We start from the raw sequence: 21,191 nt of genomic DNA, 5'->3' as shown, positions 1-21,191 counted from the left end.
AATTACACCGCCACATGTTGGTATTCTTAGGTTTTATACTATTAACAATTGTCATGCACAACAAGTGTAATTACTTTATATCCTCCATCAAATAAGATGATCTATACCATTATTCCGTGAAGACTGGTGTTTGGTGACCCTTTTGTGATGAACCTTCTAGATCGTTGTTATTGTATGTTGTATGTTTCTTTTTGACATATCACCCATAATCCGCTCCATTGTCTACTCTGGTACAACATTGAAAATTATACTCCTAACAAAATACATAAAGTAAAGATTAAATCAACGTTAGACATGTTGGATAACTATTGAATTATTCCTTTCACTCTGGGGTCTTGAAATGCCAGTATGCAACAGAAGCCCCTCCATCCAGTCTTTTGAGGGACTGGTTCATTTTCAGAAGTTTGGTCGCACAATATTATGTTCGTAATTTTCTTCCCTAGTTTTTAGATGTTTTTTGTGCACAATTGAAGATGTAGGTCATCTTCATAAGTCGTAAGTCTTTAACAACATGCGAGTCCAAATGTTCCTCAAAATTACCCTTTCGCTAATCAATGGAAGTATGCCGATTTCTGTCCCGTTTTTACAGTGATTTCGACCGAGCGCATAACGCTTCCCTCGATTCACTTGCATATGCTGTTCAAATTCAATCGTATAAATTTACCTGCGATCGATCGTTCGTCAGTCTCTGTGGTTACGGGGCGCTAGTCATGTTTCTAATTTTTGTTGGTCTCGCTCTTTCACTTGCAACCCTTGTGACAAATACATGATTATTACCCTCTTCACAGTTTGTACGATCGTTACATGTTTCCTTATCATTATGGGTATTTGTCTATATGTTTTTTATATACGACACTTGGTCATTCTGTCTCATCCTTGCTGTTGTTTCTACAATATTCCTTTTAATTATATCTGCCGTTTTAATCTGGTGTGATCTTGGGGGGGGGGGGGTTGTGGGGGAGCATGCACCACCGACATTATTTACATATTGGACTTTTTGACACATATCCAAGCACAGTACTGTATCAGATGTTTCTCATTCTTTTGCTTTATTAATTTTGATTGCTGTCCCAATCTTTTTATATCGAAGTATCTTATCGTAATGCCTATTATTAGTTCATTTGCTATGCTTTGCGATTCAAAGGACTTGCATGTTCCTCCAATAACCTTTCAATTTTCTCGTTATTGCTGTTGCTTGTTGGTTCGTCTGTCACCTCATGAAATGGTATATACATGGAAAATATAGACACATTTTATGTCTTCCCTCGAAGGGTTAATGTCTGTAATTGCCTAATATACTTTGCTTATTTCGTTCCTGTTATATAGTCAGCTCTTAATATTCTCCCTCTTTATAATTTGGAGGTTCCTAGGATTTAAGTGCTACTGTATATTTATTTTCTTGTTGTTTGTTTTTTTGTTTGTCGTTATTTGTCTGTATTCGTATCTGTCATATGTTCTCGTAATATCATGTCTTGTGTTATTTCGTCTAGCTGATCTGCATACTCCTCCCTATCTCAGGAGATCCCCTAGACATCCTTTGTGATGGCTGTAAACACAAATTTCCCATTTTCTGATATAGATAATGATGAATTACAGGATACTTTCCAGGCTGCCTTTAATTCGAAGTTTGATGAATGTATACATTCTGTTTTTCATGACTCCGTAGCTCAAACTCTGAATGCACAAGCTAATCTTGATTCTCTTTCTGATCCTAATGATAATACGTATCAGCATACCCCCTCGCTCTATTTTACTGATAAACAGATAGCGTCGAAACAACTTGACAACAGTAACTTTCTAATGCTACATTGCAACATTCGCAGTGCCAACAAAAATTTGGAATCACTTCGTTCCCTTTTATTGAATTCTAAGCTCTTTTGTTCTGTGATAGATTTATCAGAAACGTGGTTTTCCCACTGTACTCAACTATCCTTTTATACGCTGCCAGGTTATAATTTGGTCACAAATAATAGAATAGGGAAATCAGGTGGAGGCGTTGCTCTTCTCGTATCCCAACAATTCGATTACAGGTTAAGGCCTGATCTTACTTTAATGAATGATTCTATTGAAACACTTTTTGTTGAAGTTGTTATGCCCAAGGACAAAAATATTCTTGTTGGAACGATTTACAGACCGCCTAACTCCTCCCATGATGACTTTTTAAATACATTCCATGGCTTATTGGCACCCCATGAGATGGTCAATAAAACATGTTTTTTACTCGGCGATTTCAATATTGACTTACTAAAATACGATACTGATACTTTTGTTCAAACTTTTTCGGATGTAATAATGACAGCAGGTTGCCTTCCTTTGATAACCAAGCCAACTCGAATTACAGGTACATCGGCCGCTCTCATCGACAATATATTTACAAATACCAGAAGTACCCTCTCTACGGGAATAATTCTTTCTGATTTGTCGGACCATTTACCCATATTTTCGCATTTTAAACTAGATACCAACGCCACTGAACACAAAGTTGATCATAATACTCGACGTGATTTTTCTGAAAATAATATGAATCTGTTCAATGAAGAGATAGGAAATGTTGACTGGTCAGGAATTTACAGTATTCAAAATGCCGAGGATGCATTTGACGCTTTTATGAATAAAATGAATCAATTAATGAATAGCTCTTTTCCGTGGTGCGATTCAAACGCTCTAATTACAAAAAGGTTCCAAGGTCCCCATGGATCACACCTAGCATTTTGCGCTCAATAAACAGAAAGAACAACCTTTACTTAAAAACTATTTCAAAGCCTTGCGACAGTAATAGAAAAAAGTACACTGACTACAAAAATATTTTGACAGGTATACTGAGAAGATGTAAAAAGAATTATTTTCATAATCAATTTGACCTCTATAGAAACGACGTCAAAAATACATGGAAAGTTATAAAAAACGATATACAAGGTAGCTTCAAAATGTCTAAATTATCGCCCCATATCATTATTGACATGCCTTTCTAAGGTTTTGGAAAAAAGTAATTTTTATCCGCACGACAAAGTTTCTTAATATTCATAAATTGTTTTATCCCCTGCAGTTTGGTTTTCGCGAAAAACATAGTATTTCTCATGCCCTGTTGGCAATTATTAATAAGATTGCCAATGGAATTGACAAGTATGAGCATACTGTTGGGGTGTTCCTGGACTTCTCCAAGGCTTTCGACGCAATCAACCATGATATCCTTTTATACAAGCTTAATTATTATGGAATCAGAGGGATAGCCTTGGAGTGGTTCAGGAACTACCTCAGCAGTAGGCAGCAATATGTTTCCATAGCAAATGTAAATTCTCCTCCAAAATCTATCTCATGTGGAGTCCCTCAAGGCTCAATCTTGGGTCCGCTTCTTTTTTGGTCTACATCAATGATTTTTATAAATCATCAAGTACTTTATCATTCATTCTTTTTGCCGACGACTCAAATATATTTTTTTCCCATAAGGACCCCAAACATTTACTTGACACACTCAATAAAGAATTAAAACTAGTCTCAGAGTGGATCAAAGCCAACAAATTATCGCTTAATCTCACTAAAACAAATTACATGCTCTTCAGCAATATCATTGATGAACTCCCAGGTAACATTACTTTTGATAATATTAATATTCAAAGAGTATTAAGTACGAAATTTCTAGGAGTAACTATCGACGACAGACTGCCATGGAAAGAACATATAGATAACGCATGCAAAATAATTTCAAGAAATATTGGAATTATAAATAAAGTTAAATTCTATTTCCCGACTCGTATATTATTAAACTTATACTCTACGCTGATACTCCCGCATTTGAACTTTTGTATTATTGCATGGGGGAGTTGTGCTGATTTTCATTTGAATAGACTTTTACTACTTCAGAAAAAAGCTTTGCGCGTTATTTGCCATTCTCATTATCGGGCACATACGAATGTGCTTTTTGAAACTCATGGAGTTCTTAAGATACATGATCTTTACCATTATAATCTTGGATCTTTTATGTTCAACCTTAGTAAAGATGAACTACCAGACGTATTGATTTGATTTTGATTTGATATCACTTTATTGAAATCACAATAAAGGAAAGAAATTTACAAAGTCAATACAAAACATAATAAAATTAAGATAGGCCCAGGTCATGACACATAACTGTCGATGCAGGGCAATATAGTGTAAAACAATGTACAATTTCAATAAAACAGGTACATAACATAGACATACAGCATATTAAATAAAAATGAAATGTGAAATAATAACAGACTACGTTGGGGTAAATATTAGAGAGAAAAAAAAGAAAGAAAAGGAGTTATTCATTCATACACTAAGTTTACAAATATTAGGTTGGGGCCAATCTTCAAAGCGTAAGCAAATATCCTAAATAATAAAAACATATTATGATAATACTAATAGGCCTAACATTGAAATATAGATTATGGGTAGTGAATGTCATCGATGTCAGTATAATATCTAAAACACGTACATTATTGGGAAGCAATAGAAAAAGAAAGAAGGAAATAGAAATAGGAAGAGATTGAATGAGGAGAGAAAAGAGGGGGTATATAAAGAAAAGAAGAGAGAGAGAGAGAGGAGAGGAGAAAACGGAAATAGTGAACAGTATGAGTTATTGCTCCAACAGATTGTAATCGCCCCAGATGGATTCATCCTTTGCACAATATATTGAAAAAGATGAAACAACCGCCATTTTACTGATATTTATGTTCACACGAAATATAAATGTACATCACTACCCTACAAGATCTGCTGGACTTTTTCATTTACCTAGAACAAGGACATTATTCACAAACAAACTGTTCATATCTTCTGGTATCAAACTTTGAAATTCACTTCCGCAAACTTTACGGAATAAGCCAACTATTCATAGCTTCAATAGAGCACTTAAAAAAATCTAACCAATAACTATAACACTCACATCATTCATCATACTTAGGATATCTTATGGATCTTCTGTTCCCCCCCCCCCCCCCACCTCCTGCCTTTATTTCGTTTCTTTTCCTGTCTCCTTTCATTCGCTCTACCTGTGCAGATTTGTTTTTTTTTGGTTTTTCTTTTACTCGTTTTTGTCCTTTGTTGTTGTTGTCTTTTTTGTTCTTGTGATATTTCGTCTGTCTTGTTTTGGTATAATTTTTGTCATGTCTTGTTCTTGTACCGTTCTGTCACGTCCTGTTTTCGCAACGTTTTTGTCTTGTGTGTCCTTTTCACTTTTCTTCATATCTTGTAATATAATCCAGCCTTGTTTATCTTCTACTTGAAAGAATATGTAAAAAATATACATATTTAACAAGGATTTACATATAATTTTTACAAGAAAGATATGATGACTTGTATATTATATATATTTTGAACTTCAACAAGTACGATATGATTTGTATATTATATATAGATATATATTGTTTTCTGCATTAACATATCTTATTTATTGAAGGAAACCTTCGATTACAAGCTTTGCTTTCCAGAAGGTTCCTATTTCATTTCAAAATGTTATATTGTATTTTGCTTTACTTTGTAACTTTGTTAAAATTTTGGAATGAATAAATTCGTTATCAATCAATCAATCAGAGCTCCCAAAGTTTGAAGTTGATGGGGCTGTAGTCAAGCCATCTGAATGCTCTAAGGACCTTGGGGTTATAGTGGACGGTAAACTCTGCATGAAACAACATATCCAGAAGATCTGCAGAGCTGCTTCATTTGGCATCCATAGAATAGGGAAACTCCGAAAGTACCTTGACAAGAATTCCACTGAGAGACTGGTCAATGCATTTGTTACTTCGCAGATTGACTATTGTAATAGTTTCTTGATCAACTTGCCTGCATCTCACTTATCTAAACTCCAGCACATCCAGAACACAGCCGCACGTCTAATCACACGCACAAGAAAGCACGAGCACATTACTCCTATTCTTCTTTCACTTCACTGGTTTCCTATTCCACAACGTATTCAGTTCAAGGTTCTTCTTCTAACCTACAAGGCTTTCAATGGACTCGCACCATCATACATCAAAGAACTCATCCAGCCCAAGACTCAGACCACTTCCATCCGGCTCCGTTCATCATCATCAATTCACCTACAGCTAGCACCAGGTCCACGCACTAAGACACGCTACGGTGACCGTGCTTTCTGTGTGTGTGCCCCCAAGCTTTGGAACGATCTCCCAGTGATAATCCGTGATTCTCCTTCTGTAGACACCTTCAAGATCAGACTCAAAACATATCTATTCAATGGACTGTAGTTCGATTCACTAATTCCATGTCACCCCATCTGTTTTCTTTGTTTATTATAATGTCTTGCAATGTAATTTAACGTAATGTAATTTAATGTAATATTATGCAACGTAATGTGATATAATTCATTATGCTCTTAATAATCCTTATACTTGTATTGCTTTAAGATATAAATGTTAAGCGCTTAGAAACTATTGTAATAAGCGCTATATAAATGTAAATTATCATATCATTAACATTATCACCCCCTTCATTAGTTTTTAATGGGAATGTTTCTAGTTCTGATTTAGCTTTTTCAATTTGATCCAAAATATATATCTTATCATCGTGAATCACCAGTTTTCTTTCCAGCTCTTCAATTTTCTTTTCTAAGTCTTTTTCTCTGTTTATATATATATATATTTTTTACAAAGGAGGCATTTGATATTGCTTCTCCCCGTATATTATCATCATTAAAGTTTCGAAAAATAACTGATCGTTTATAGTGAATTCACACTCACCTACTATTCGATTATTTGCATCAAAATTTACTTCGTCTTTCGCATAAAACACATTCGTATCTTTTATTACTTTTTTAATATTAGAAACAAAGTCATCATTTTTCATAATGAATTGTTGAATTTCCAAAAACCAGGACCTCTTTAATCTTATTCAAGTTGAGACTTAGACAAACTAAAGAATGATCTGTGCGATAACCGGAGAAAATGCCAACTTTCTGAACAAGTGAAAGGAGTTCAGAGGAAATTAAAAAGAAGCATAATCTACTCTTTTTAAAGGGGGTAGATTGTCGCCATGTATAATACCTTTTATCTGGAAATCTAACTCTCTAAGGGTCGCATAAATCCAAATCAGTTTTCATGTAGTCTACTTGCTCTTTTGCTCGTGGGTTATTTACATGCAAGTAGTTATAGGTATCAAATGTAAAATCTTGAACTAAATTCCAGTCTCCACAAATTACCGTATGTGGATTATCGAAGTCTATTATGTTGGATCTCTGAAAAAAATACTGGGTTATTTAAATTAGGGCCATACAACGATGCAAGAGTAATGTTATGTTCATACAGTAACATATCTAAAACCACATAGTTACCTATGTTATCTACTTTAAATCTATTTATATCAACAGGGGGGGTTCTTAAAAAGAATAGCTACCCCTCTGGAGTTGGAAGTATTGAAAGAAAAGAAGCATTTACCTTCCCATTCCTTACGGATTTCATTCTCTATTTCAGGAACAAAATGTGTATCTTGAATACAACAAATATCATATTTCTTGGATTTCAAGTAAAATAAAACATCTTGCCTTTTGCGGTTATCTCTTAGACCGCGACAGTTCATGGAAATAAAAGTGACATTACCCTGCGTCATATGCATAGTAAGATAATAATAGTGAAGAGGAAACACCTGTGGAAGATCTATTTTTTGTACACAAACAACAACGATACAAACACAATACGACAAAAAACATGACAAACACATTTACACATGACAAAACACAGAGACAGATGGACGCCATACGACGCATGGAGCCGGGTGACGCGAGCAGCGAGCAGCCGATCCACCTCCTTTTCCGGATCAGTTTATTAGACGAATCCGTAAAAAAAAGAAAAGCCCCAAAATAAGATCACTACTACCTATGGACTCGATCCTATGAGAGGGCCAAAGATTGGAAATAATATAAAGGCCTATATTTCTTTTTCATTCTCGAAGATTGCAAAAAGGAATATAATCTATGTTCATTTCGGACTATATATATAAAAAGGGTTATACATGAATTTTATAAATAAAGACAGGAGTTCCTTATTAATGCAAATTCCCCATTAATTCATTTTATTAAGTAATCCTAAGTCCATTTTTTTTTCAAAGACCTGACGCAATAACAAGCACAAAATTTCTGTGTAACAAATGTATTATGAGCCAATCCGACTGAAGGGCTACAGTAGCTTATGACTGTTATTTTGAATGTGTCATTACTATAGCCTTAGTCTGAAAATTGTGCGAATGTAAATGTATTCATAAGAACAAGTTAATGCGCTAGCCTAAGCTGTAGCCATAGTCTAGCATTTTTTCTCATCATTAATGGCAGTTTGATAAGAAATAAGATTTTGTTGCAACTTGTTTGAGGTCAAACCTTGTTTTTCCTGAACTAGCAATATATATTTATTTGATTAAACATGTTTACAATAACATACGCTGGATTTTCCTCATCTAGCTTGTCTTGCACAGTCATGCTGGTCTTCCGTGGAGCTCAAACAAAATATTTAACATTGAAAGTTTAAGGCGGACACAATAAAACTAAGTTAAGATTGCAGATTCTAAACAAACATGAGCAGAAACGAGTAACGAACATTAATAATACAAGCAATCAAAACAAAATATATATAATTAGCATATTAAGAATCAAAGAGCATAACGAAAACATCGATGCGAGTATACTGCATGACATTGTATTGTATACATCACTTAAAAGAAAAGTAAGCGCAAAATGTGATTCTAGTATCGACATAGCACGATTCAATTTCAAAACCAGTCGGAAACTAGTTGGGGCCAAAATGGTGCAAGTGTCATACTGTAAAGTGATTTTAAACTAAAAAACAAACCTCCCCTTCTTCCTTGTTTTCATGTCTTATAGCGACAAACAGATCTAGCATCTCGCTCAAATGTGGTGGTATGGGGACATACGGCGTACAAACAAGGCACCTTCCAACGAATATTTCCCCGAGTCTGCTGAACATGTTGTAGGCATTCACGAATATTTCGAGGTCCCTCTCTCTGGACTGATGTCTGTGGTAGAATATATTGCAACAAACTCTTCAGAAGCTATAAATTTAGAAGGAAACAAAAATACATATTTCCTTTAATTGTCTGCTTGTGTTTAAGGTTGTCAAGAAGTGTGTTTATGTTTTATATCGAAAGTATACATTAAAAACACCAGATCCGTCGTTTCGTGACAAACGAATGGCAGGCCAAAATATTTACATGTTGGCCTCCACAAATTCCAGCAGTGTATGTTAAGGAATGGTCACTACGGAACAATCTTCAATTCAATGACTCTAAAACTGAGGTTCTACATGTCTTCTCCAGGTGCTCGGGATCTCCCCGTACTACACATTCGAGATGGAACATCAGTCGGATGTAGCAATGTTTCCCGTTATCTTGGTGTTTTTATTTCCATATAAAAATCATAAATAAAATACAATTTTTGTTGTGATATTTACAAAATGTCACTGTCCTTCCATGGGGTGCTAATGAAAAAAAAAACGGGCTCACAAATTTTAAGATTGAATTCCAAAACAAAGCATAAAACTAATTGACTAAACTCAGAAAACATAACAAAATATAAACAAAACTATGTGTATTGCAGCAAATAATCAAGAGGCAAAGTGATTACTTCGAACGTCTGATAAAAAGGACCGTATCGTTCAAGATTGGTAACATCAAACGGTAGTTTGTTGAACAATGAAGCCCCCCCCCCCCCACATAGAATTGTTCTTTTAGAACTATTCGTTTTTTTTTTTTGGAAGACAGGTTATTGTAGAAGTACGAAAAGAGTATTATCATGTAATCCGGGGCACGATTACGTACAACTTTGAACATTACTATTCTACATATGCTCACGATGACGAATATCTATTTTTTCCCATTTCAAAATTTCTTAAAATATGTGAAATAAAAACAGGGGAATAAATGTTAGATCTCAAGAGCATTCTGCCAGCAAGGTTCGGTAGGTTCTGCAGTAAACCTTGGTGTTTACTTCAGAAACTGCACACTGTCATATAACGTCTCCTAACGGTATGAGATTTTGGGGTGATCAAATTATCTTTTGCTGCATATCTAGGGTAAGATACGTAAATATGTAAGACTTAAGCAGCCGCGTCGCCAGGATTTCATTTTGGAGGGGCGGTTACTGCACGCGAAGCGTGCCAACACTTACAAAGCGCGCTCCACAGGGGGTGGGTGCAAGGAGGGGTAGTTTCCCCATCACGAGCGAAGCTTTTGATGTTGCATTTATTAAAATGAAAAGGAGCCGTCTCTCTTGTCTATTGTATCAGATCCAAATTAGTTGATTTTATTTTGACTTTGAATCTTGTTTTATATAGAGTCAACTTTCAAATGACACCAAAATGTTGTTAACTATTCATGCTTGAACGAGCTCTGCCCAACTGAAACAAAGGATGTAAAAATTAGGCAGGGCCGGTGTAAGCCTTCCTATTTCTTAATTTTTTTTCTTTTTAACTTGCAAAGTTGAGGGACTTGTGATGAATTAATGATCAATTGTGATTGTTGTTTTGTTTGATAAAATTTCATTGGTAACATGAATGAAATTGAAATTTAATGCATGAGTGATCATGAATTTATTTATTTATGTCAATATATTTAACCAGGGTAGCCCACTCAGCATTAAACTGGTCTCCCGGCGTACGGCCCTGGAATACATGTTGAAAGCAAGTTTAAAAACATTTAAATACATGGGGTAGCAAGCATACGGCATCGTTAAAAACATGATACTAATTAACAAAATTACACACAAAGCAGTACATATAAATAAAGTAGATAGACATAACAAAGTTGATTTCAAATTCAAGAGGCAATAATAAAACTTAGAATTTAAAAAGATGCACTTTAAAGGTAAATGCTAGTTTTGGTAACGATTTAAAAAATGAGCTCAAACAGAATCCAATGAAATGACCACCAAAGTGTCTGTTTATATAAATAAAACGCATGTGCCAAAGGATTCTGGAAGAAATTGTGTAATTGCTGAGAAATCAGCAAATAAGCACAGGATTCGGGCCATTCGGGTAGAGCGTTGTGCCTTACGCTGTAAGCAATAATTATACATTGTCCCACGTTCGCTTATCTGTGTTAGGGATCTTCGGCGTGAACATTTTTCAGCGTAGATTTCAAGATTTCATAAAGTTCAGTTAATGTAACTGTACCAGATCTAGATCCTCGATGATATACTGACAATTAAGCCTTGTTTTACAGACTTTCTCATGAAATCAGTGTCTACTGCAACTACTTTCTCTTTAAGTTTCTTTTTAAAAAATTGATAAAGATTTTGACTGTTCCAAATTAAATGGCAAGTTGTTCCAAAGTAAAATCGCTGAGTAAAATAAAGAGATATAAAGGGATATAATGAAGAAAGTTAAAATAATAACTTCCTCGCTTTTCATTTTTTTCAATAAAAAAGGTCTCTGGGAAAGGGTGCAATGCCTACAGATGAATATATCAGATGTATCATGTGCATATAGGTAGCATGCAGGCGAAATGAAATAGGTATACATTGTTCTTAGTCAATATAATTGTTTTTTTCTAATCATTATCTCTTGCAATTTTTTAATCTACTTACCAGCAATAATTCAGGTATACAATCATCATGATCATTCACGTTCAGGTAAACTGAAGGACTCGATGACTTGGTTTGCCTAGGCGTTACTGTTGCAGGTTTGTACCCGAGACGGGAGTGCAATACGGTACGACCACGTTCACGGTACATAGACACAATGATACAATGATAATAGTGTAACGTTTCAATATTACTAGATCGTGAAAAGGGGCGTAGCTACGTTTGGGGGGGGGGGTCACGCTTGATACTGTACATTTAAGTCTTGTCTTTGCCAACAAATTGCACAATTTACCAATTACTTGCGTAACATATAGATGCGACACTTTTGGCAACTCGATAGTTTGGTATAAGAAATGTATTACCAAAATGTGCCAATGGTGCAATGCGTTTTTAATTTGGACATGGAATTATTAGTGTTTATGTTTGTTTACTACATGGAATTTTAATCTTCGTTTCCTTGATTCTGACTGGCTGAAAAGCACTGTAATTATGGTAATTGTCTTTTCATAAAACGCTACCCTGATCATCATGATATTGGGAGAGTCAGAAGTGTACTCAAAAAGAGACGAGTGTATGCATGGGTGTAGGGACAGGTGCTGTACAAAATTAAATGGTTTACAAAATCGGTTTAGCCGATGTTGTTGTAGGAAATAGAGACCAAAGGGTACAACCTCCTTGGGGTGTTCTTTGTTTGTAGTTTTAGTGCAGTAAATGATTACAAACGCTTTGCGAATGATGTCAAAAGTTACCAAAATGTGCGTTCAATGTCCTACACATTTTGGTAGATTTACCCAAAGCTACCTAAATGTGTCTTGAAATAAATGATTAAATACTAAATTGCACACTTTGGTAAACACAATAAAAACTAGCGGACTTTTCTCATATTTACCAGAATGAAAAACGAGGCACCATGACATGGCAATTGAAGTAAACTTTTTCAGTAGAACTGGCTTTCGCTATATTAAAAAAAAAGGACTTAACAACAATTGGCTAATGCTCATTCGAATGCCAAAGGCAATGATATATTCTTAATCCATTGATACGTGCGATGTTTGCCTTCAGTGCCGCTCCATTGATGGTGGCACGCAATGGAAATATTGCGTTATTTTTATGAAGAATAGGAGAGGGGCATAACAAAAAAAAATCTTTCCAACCAGAATAAGAAATGTTGAATGATTTCCCCCAGCAAATGGTTTAGTTGGAATCCATTAGGAACTGTGCCACTCTACCCGACAAACTGAACCAGGAATCATTTCGTGTATTTTAACTTAAGGCTGGCTATGAATTCATATTTTCACATTCAGAGTTACAAAGCCTCACCTTATTAGGCCATATGCGTGTAGGGGCGACCAATCGTCATTTATTTATTTATTTCAAATATTTAAAAGAAGGGTAGCCCGATTAACAACAAGCTGGTTTTCGTTGGGGCCTTTCGTAAACAACCAAAAATATAAAACATGGTGACACATTCGAATATAAGCAAAGAATAGAGCATAAATGCTAATATTGAAAAAATAGAAAATGAAACAATGAAAATTAAATATGAAAAATAACAAAATAGGTAAAATATGATACTGTACAAGTGCTACCTAAAAGTAAACGAAAGTTATACATGCACATGAAAAATATAAGATATGTAGAAAATGAGGAGAAAGGATAGAACAGATTCCAACATTCATAATAATTCAATTCATAATTTATTTCAATCAATCAATCAATCAATCATAAAAATTCTGGTATATACAAAGTAGGTAAAAACATGGGATTGGGAGCCCCTAGAAGTTTTCATTAAAAAACTTGTGGGTGGGGCACCACCATGGTACAATCAAATACAATTAATATAATACATACATAAAGAGTGAAAAACAAATAACATTGAAATACATTAAAAAAAGAAAGAAAGAAACAAAGGGCTAACATAGGAGAAATAAACAAACAAGCAAACTAGGAGTGATAATTGTAAATCATAGTGACCTACAGTGAGCTATTGGGAGGAGTTTTTATACTGAGCAAAAAATTCAACTTTCAAGAGTTTTTTAAACTTATTTAGGGTTTTACTTTGTTTAATATCATTATTTAAATCATTCCACAGCTTAATTCCTCTACAACGTAGAGAGCATTACAGTCCCTATTACATTACTCCATTTTGCCATTTCCCGTTTAAACTGTTTAATGTATTCTATGAATCCGAGGTGTTCGGGTAATTCATTCCAATGCAATGGGCCTGTGACAAAAAAAAGATTCCTGGTAAAGGTTGTACGAGCATATTGCACTCTGATAATCATCTTATTTGTGCTCCTAGTTGCTCGAGAGGATGCTTCTTCTATAAATACAATTATCACAAAGCACATGAGGAGCAGCTACATGTAAACATTTATGAACCATTAAGCAAGATGTTTTATAAAACACATTGCGTATTTTTGGCCAAGACAGTACTTAAAAAAATGTGGTTCAGATGGAGTATCCCAGGATAAATTAGACACCATGTATGCTGCCTTCTTATGTAATCTCTCTAACTTACTTGTATTAATTTCAGATCTTCCCGACCAGACGGTACAGCAATACATTATATAAGGCATTACAAAAGACCAACACAGCTTATTCAATTGTTTACAGCGACGAATATTGTTCACAGCGACGAATAATTCCTAGTTTTTGTTTCACAATTAAAACTATACTGTCGACAATTTTTTGTTTTTAAGTCGAGATTGTTATCTATAATAACTCCTAAACATTTATATTTACTTACACATTTCATTTGACATCCATTTAACACTATCGATAGCACATTTCTGTCTAGTGATCTTAACTTTTGTTTTGATCCTAGTAGCATCGTTTTGGTCTTGTCACTATTCAAAATCAACTTGTTTTTATTGAGCCAAGAGTCCAATTCCGTAAGAGCTTTTGGGAGTTTGAGGTCAACCTCTTGCTTCGATCTCCCAAACAGAAATAGTAGTATCGTCAGCATACATTAAAATGTGTCATTTGGTATAGCGTTAGAGAGATCATTAATGAATAAAGTGAAAAGTATCGGGCCTAAGATCGAACTCTGTGACACACCCATTGTACATGTTGTAATGTTTCTTAGAGTAGATTTTTCTTTTGTTGGCGGCTTTTCAAGTATGAATCAAAACGTATGATGACATTTGGTGAGAATCCATATTAATGTAATTTATCTAATAGTATCTTATTTCATTAGGTAGGGGCAAGATCGATTACGGACGTCTGCCCCGCCCCCTGAATAATCGGGGATCAGCGAACAAAACCCAGCGGCAGCGCCACCAATAGAGTATAAACTCCATGGCTGACAACGCCGGCGCCCCGGCTGGCCGGCCGGCCGGTCGGTGCGGAGGTAAGATACGGTTGGCTGGTTTCTGCATTCATGCTGACAAGAGTTTGTGAAAAGTTATTGAATGAAAATAGTAGCTGTGACATTCACCTTCACCCATTGATAGTTCACAAGTCAAGGTCTGTCAAAACAAACATGGCTCGATACTGGACCAGATAATTTAGGTCGAAAGTTAGACTAGGAATTCCCTGGGATCGGGCTTAATTAGGGGCAGTATTCATTCTCTACCTGATGGATTGTAAAAAAAAGTGAGGTCGGATTTTTGGATATCACATAAATATTTTATAGTGGTAGACTCCAATCTACACTGAAAGAAAAAAATTAAAGTATATCCTTGAATATCTATCGTTGCTCAACTGCATAAGTGCTACATCAATGACAGACCAAATACATATCGTTCAAGTGAATCAAGTCCATATCTCGCTAAGTCGAGTCGCGTCGAGATATCCTGCCAGTCCTGCTAGTGCGGCCAGCACTGCCTTCGCGCAGGACGCGCACCTAAGTGTCCGGGTAGTTTCGGTGCGGTCATACCACGAGATCAAGGTATTGACTCGGGAGTTGGCTTGTGTAGTTTTGGTAGCGGCAGCGACATTGAGTAGAAAAACGATAATTCACTGTCATCAGATCATGCATTTATATAGATGTGCAAACTGCAAGAATAATGATTACCTTTTGACTTACTTAAAAAATACATTAACATTCTAAACATAAAACTCAGCATTCTTTTTTTTGTATGTCTCATTTTCCATAAAAAATAGGAAAATTGAACAAAAGAAAAAAAAAATCTATACATTTTACCCCAAAAAGTGCACTTAGTGAGGGGCTGAGCTTAAGTGGTCACAAAATTTGAGCGGAGTGAACCTTCCTAAAAGCCTAACTGCCATCTGTTGCTGCCCTCTACGTCGTTGATGCAGACACAATTAAGCGTTTTTAATGTGTTACTCAAACACCAGATAATGTGTCCCATAAACAAAAAAGCAAGTTTTAGAGATGATTTATCATGCCTAAATCGCAAGTACAATAAACAAATGACCTATCATTGTAAAGCTTGGGTCTCGTCTTCCTTTTAAAATAACCTAGATTATTCCTCATTCAAACATGAGTGAGCGAAACTAATTTGAAGAAAGGATGCTAAATAGTCACATGACGGGCGGTATCTGAGTTTCAAAAAGAAAATCACAGTTCTAAAAATTTCAATATCTACTCTTTATTTTGATACCTCAATTACAGAAAATGGTCAAGAATTAACAAAGTTCTGTTTATTTGAATCAAGACTTGAATTCCAATAATTTCATGAAATAAGGAAGTTTTACTGGATAGCCTTCTTGACTTACTCGACAATCCGTTTTGTTGACTATTAGCCATGCAGATAGTTTTTTGCTAACTCTGCGATAGCTTTGGTGGGAAACCGGTGAAAACACATGAGTTTCATGAAATTATGGAAATAGCAGTATTGTTTTTGACCATTTTCTGCGATTTTGCTCTCAAATAAAAGAGCAGATATTGAACTTCTTAGGCATGCAATTTTCTTTTTTTTCAAATTTTGATACCCCCTAAATTACTTTTGATATCCTTTCTTGAAATTGTTTTTTACCAGTCAGTCGGCAAGCCCCTGTGTTAATGAGCAAATGAGCAAGATTTATCCAAGTCCTCTCATGGCTGAATTCATGTCCCTGCAAAATATCGTGAATTGTGAGACTTTCTTTCTCAAAGAATTTAACCACTTTTATCTTGAGTAATATTGATTTTTTTTTGTACCATGGGCAAGAGTAAATGTTACTTTTATATTGGTCATATCCTTTGAATGAAATATTTTGATGAATAAGTGAATTTTTAACCTGAAAAAAATGCATCAAACAGAATTTTCTTCCTCTGTTTCACTTGCAAATTGTGCAACAATTTGTGCTTTAGGCACCAACATTATTTATATCATCAGAAAGCTCAAACTCAATACTTTCTTACAATGTCACTCTTGATATGTGGCATCTTTTAGGTGGGTCAGCAGCCAGCTTTTTCCATCAAGATGTAAGACTAGATTTCTGAAATTTCTGAGTAACATAAAATCCAGAGTTCTGATTGGCTGAATAATGTTTTCAGAACAACAAGCGCGGCTAATTCGAAGAGATTATAACATGGTGAGTGTGACCTTGCAGAGAGCCAGTGTGGGGAACATTGGAATTTGCGTGGGTGTGTGGTTTCTATGACCAATCAGAATGCAGTATTCTTGTTTTTTGAGCTGGTAAATGTAATTGACCTATAAAAAGCTGGCTGCTGACCCATATAAAATACATCTTCTTTTAACAATCATATGATATTAAAGCTTAGATCTTCAACTTTATCATGATTTAAAAATCATTTGTGCTCAAACAGAAATTAAGTGTGAAAACTTACAACATTTGTTGCATGAAAACAAATATTTTGTTTCATGTTTAAGATCAAAAGTTGTCCCTATATTACAACATCCGTTTAAAAATCCAAACACATGACCTGAGATAAAAATTCTTCTTCTTTACAAAGAAACCAAAAACATGAAATTTGGTCAATATTAAGAGCAGCAATGGTCGAATAAAAAGAGGTGTTTTGGTTCGCACCAAGCTCATTAACTATTCAAAAACTCCCTAGTCATGAACATCACTTGGATAAAAGAGAGCTACTTTTTCGGGTTTGCTGACTGACTGTTACTCATGTGTGGATGAAAATCTTGTATGTTTCACAAGCTAAAAGAAGACATTCTAAGATGTACAATGATAGCACATTTGTCTATTGTATTTGTGATTAAGTTATGATAAATCATCGCCAAACCTCGGTTTCGTTTTCTTTCTTTTTTTTGTTGGACGCACTGTATAGATGAAAAAAACTCACATTTACCCCGGGTAGCCACTTTCAGCTGTTAGCTGTTCTTGCCCTGTATATAACATGATATGTTATCATTTCTCCCCCACTCTTATTCAGATTGAGATTCAAATTGAGACTTTAGATTTACATCGAACTGAAATGACATAAATATTGATACAAATCATTTTCATTCATTATAACACATATTCACGATACAAATCAGCGTTATTACAATTACATTAAAAACATCAATGATAATTAACATATAAAGATATAAACAAAATATGGTGCATTTTGTAGAGAAATTATAAACTATAATTCAGATACAAAAAAAGAATATGTGAAAATACGTCTTATACGTCTAACAAGAAGGCAGACGGTAGCATTTTTAAGTCTTTGGTATGACTCAGCCGGGGATCGAACCTACGACCTCCCGTTCATGAGGCAAACACTCAACTACTGAGCTTACATGTCCGTATTCAAGCAAAAGCTGCGCTTCAATTTTCTGGCCTGTCGAAGTTGCCAAAACCGTTTATTTTGTTTTGAAAATATATATTTAGAATATCGTCTAAATGAAGCCCTCATCTGGAAAAGGGCACTTATCAAAGGCGGCATCAACATTATATAGAGGAGGCCCTGGTACTTGAAAGCGGGGTCTGAAGCACCCGCAAGATTTTCCGGAAGAGGGGGGGGGGTTGATGCGTGTATTATTCTCGATAGATAGCGCCCCCTGGAATTCCGGCAGATGTGACAAAAAAAGAAACATTAACCAAAAAAATTCATTTGTAGTGCAATCCTTTTTGTTTATTTGCCCGTAAAATTTATTGATGTAAATTTGAAAATCAAAAAAGGTTCAATGTAAAATTTTGGTCCCAAGAAATTAAACAAGCTTCAGCCCCCTCTTCCCAGTGCCAAGGCCTCCAGGTTTCTTTTATATAATTTAGATGCTGCCTTTAATAAGTGCCCTTTTCCAGATGAGGGCTTCATTTAGACGATATTCTAAATATATATTTTCAAAACAAAATAAACGGTTTTGGCAACTTCGACAGGCCACCGTCACGTACACGAACTTATTTATGAGATATAAAACAATGCCTTCTATGTTTTTTTTTCAAGAGGAGAACGCAAAGAGGCTTTACTGTGTGTAGTAGAAATGTATCTTTCCTCCGATTGGGCTCTCAAAATATTTAAATTCAACATAGAGTGGAATCAATAAAGGGCCGTGTGGCTGTTCTTCAATTTACCACAGCTCCTCTACATGTCAATTGAAGAGTATTTTTTCCTCAATCTATTCCAAGGTATCAATACAAACAAAAATAATCTTTTAAGAGTTCTAAAGACAATAAATTATTTTTTAATACATAAAACCAAAAAGGGAAAGGGTATCCTAGGCATGCTCCTGTTGGGTTATAGCCTTTACTGTGCTAGAGCACGATTACAAACGGCCGAATAATAATAAAAGTTATAATAATAATATTAACAATAATTATAATAATATCAATAATGATGAATGTAAATATAAAAATATAGATATAAAAGTTGCTTTATTATACCAAAAAACGCAATTTGCCTTGCCGATGGCTTTAAAACATATTTTTTTTTATTTAAAGTCGAAATACGGAGAGGGGATGGGGTAAATTCGGAGGGCTCCAATGGGCTTAAATAAACAAAAATAAAAAAAAACTTTTTTTTCAGGAATCATGTTGTCTGATGTCCCATATATCTGTGTTTTCCAAGTTGATAATACAAGTCAAACTGGTTTTGTAAAGTAGCGGGAATGCCGGGGAGATGCAGTTTTGCCACTTTGGGGTCTCCAAAAGATATATATTTTAACAAAGTTAATATATGGATTGAGGTGGGGTACATTCGTCATGATTCATGTGCCAGAGCTTCATTAAAGCAGTAACCTGCAAAGCAATGTTTCCTGTAAATTTTCCAAGAGAAACAAATCAGAAACAAATAAAACAAAATTAATAGTGTTTTTACCGATACCGAAATGCATTTTGTCCGTATGTATCATATACATTACGGTGTGGCAGACACACCAACAAAAGCGATACGAGAAGCCGATGGAAGCTATTGTGTTGAGATTGTGTTATCTCGAATGACCTTTAATTGATCGCTTTATTGTCCGATTCGTGAGTGTGCCTGTGACACAGAGGTTGTTGTGGTCTCGTTTTAGCGCAATATCACGTCTTACATTTTGACATATTTGTCCTCTTTCTAAGCAAATTAAGACACTAATACTGTCATGAAGCATATCGATGTTTTCGCTAATATATTCTCTTTCATGTAGAATGTTGAATTTTTTGTATTAATTGTTGTTATTTATAAAACAGTTCAGGATTCTTGAAAAAATACTCTGTTTAAATTATAATTTGCATAATTTATGTAAATTTGGTAATAATAAACAAGGATGTCCCAATTATTTTAAGACAATTTTCTTCCCTGTCCTACCCTAAGTTTTTATTTCCAATTTTAGGGCAGTTCTGGTGAAATATATATTCTGAATTACTTGTTTATACTATATCGACATAATATGCAAATTTATGCAAATTACTTGCTTATTTGCATAGATACAGCGTGTCTCTTTGGATGAATCTTTTTCTTTCGACTCAAAGAACATTTGTGCCAAGTGGGACATTTGTACTAAAAAATGCAGCGTTCAACCTCTTAACAAGTCTACTAAAGTCAGTATAAACTGTGTAGCGAACTTTGCGCATTAAGGACCGAGGAACGCGTTAGATGGCAATTGAAACTATTTAACTCAAGCTGGCTTGTCGCTATATAAAGAGTTAGGGACAATAGATGCTCGTTTGAATGTCAAAGGCGATGATATTCTATTGTTATACATTTACAACAGTACATGCGATGTTTGCCTACCGCGCCGTTTCATTGTCTGGTTGCACGCAATAGAAATCATGTGTTGTTTTCATGAAAAAAGTGGGGTGGGGAAAAGACGACCATGGAAATGTTCAAAATAGCCCCCCCCCCTTCCACCACAAGTTGGAGGGCTGAATAATATTTTGGCTTGAAAAATATTTAGTATAATTAAAGTGTTTGGATCCACCAGGGAATCCGTAACCCATAATGCAGGAACCCTCACGTGTATTTTTACCTCAAAGCCGATCATTATTCATATGTTCACTTCCAGAGTTGCGAAGCGTCACATGCTACGTCATAATGCATAGAGTAGAGGGGCGGCAAAGGGTTATTTCGATAGTTAGGTACAAGATGATCTGACGGGCATCTGCCCCCCCCCCCCCCCCCCCCGTCCATATCCGGTCGATCGCCTTGATATGTTTATGGATTCTTTTTAATACAATTCCTTAATCTTTCTTTATTCTTCCCTACTTCCCTTTCTCCTCTTTATTCACTACCTATGAGGTTGCCTCCCTTTCCCCTCTCAACACCGCCGCTGAAATCTAGGTCCAAAGTGCAATA

The 21,191-nt window shown here is 35.3% G+C and overlaps 2 protein-coding genes across 2 annotated transcripts in view; one reads left to right on the top strand and one right to left on the bottom strand.

Annotated features, from left to right (window-relative positions):
• The window catches only part of LOC121416806, a 31,178-nt gene extending 27,994 nt beyond the window's left edge, over positions 1–3,184 (bottom strand). The window contains exon 1 of the mRNA XM_041610315.1: positions 3,136–3,184. Within this exon, the coding sequence (XP_041466249.1) occupies positions 3,136–3,184 (49 nt within the window). The remainder of the gene's footprint in view (positions 1–3,135) is intronic.
• Positions 3,185–3,549: 365 nt separating this feature from the next.
• Positions 3,550–6,227, top strand: LOC121416805. The gene is made up of 2 exons (XM_041610314.1): positions 3,550–3,583; positions 5,557–6,227. The coding sequence occupies exons 1-2, from the start codon at positions 3,550–3,552 to the stop codon at positions 6,225–6,227; spliced, it is 705 nt and encodes a 234-aa protein (XP_041466248.1).
• The last annotated feature ends 14,964 nt before the right edge of the window (positions 6,228–21,191 follow it).

This window comes from Lytechinus variegatus, chromosome 6 (assembly GCF_018143015.1).
Source record: "Lytechinus variegatus isolate NC3 chromosome 6, Lvar_3.0, whole genome shotgun sequence".
NCBI classification, from domain to species: domain Eukaryota; kingdom Metazoa; phylum Echinodermata; class Echinoidea; order Temnopleuroida; family Toxopneustidae; genus Lytechinus; species Lytechinus variegatus.
Note: the sequence above shows the minus strand (reverse complement) of the source record. Positions and strands in the feature narration are given on the sequence as shown.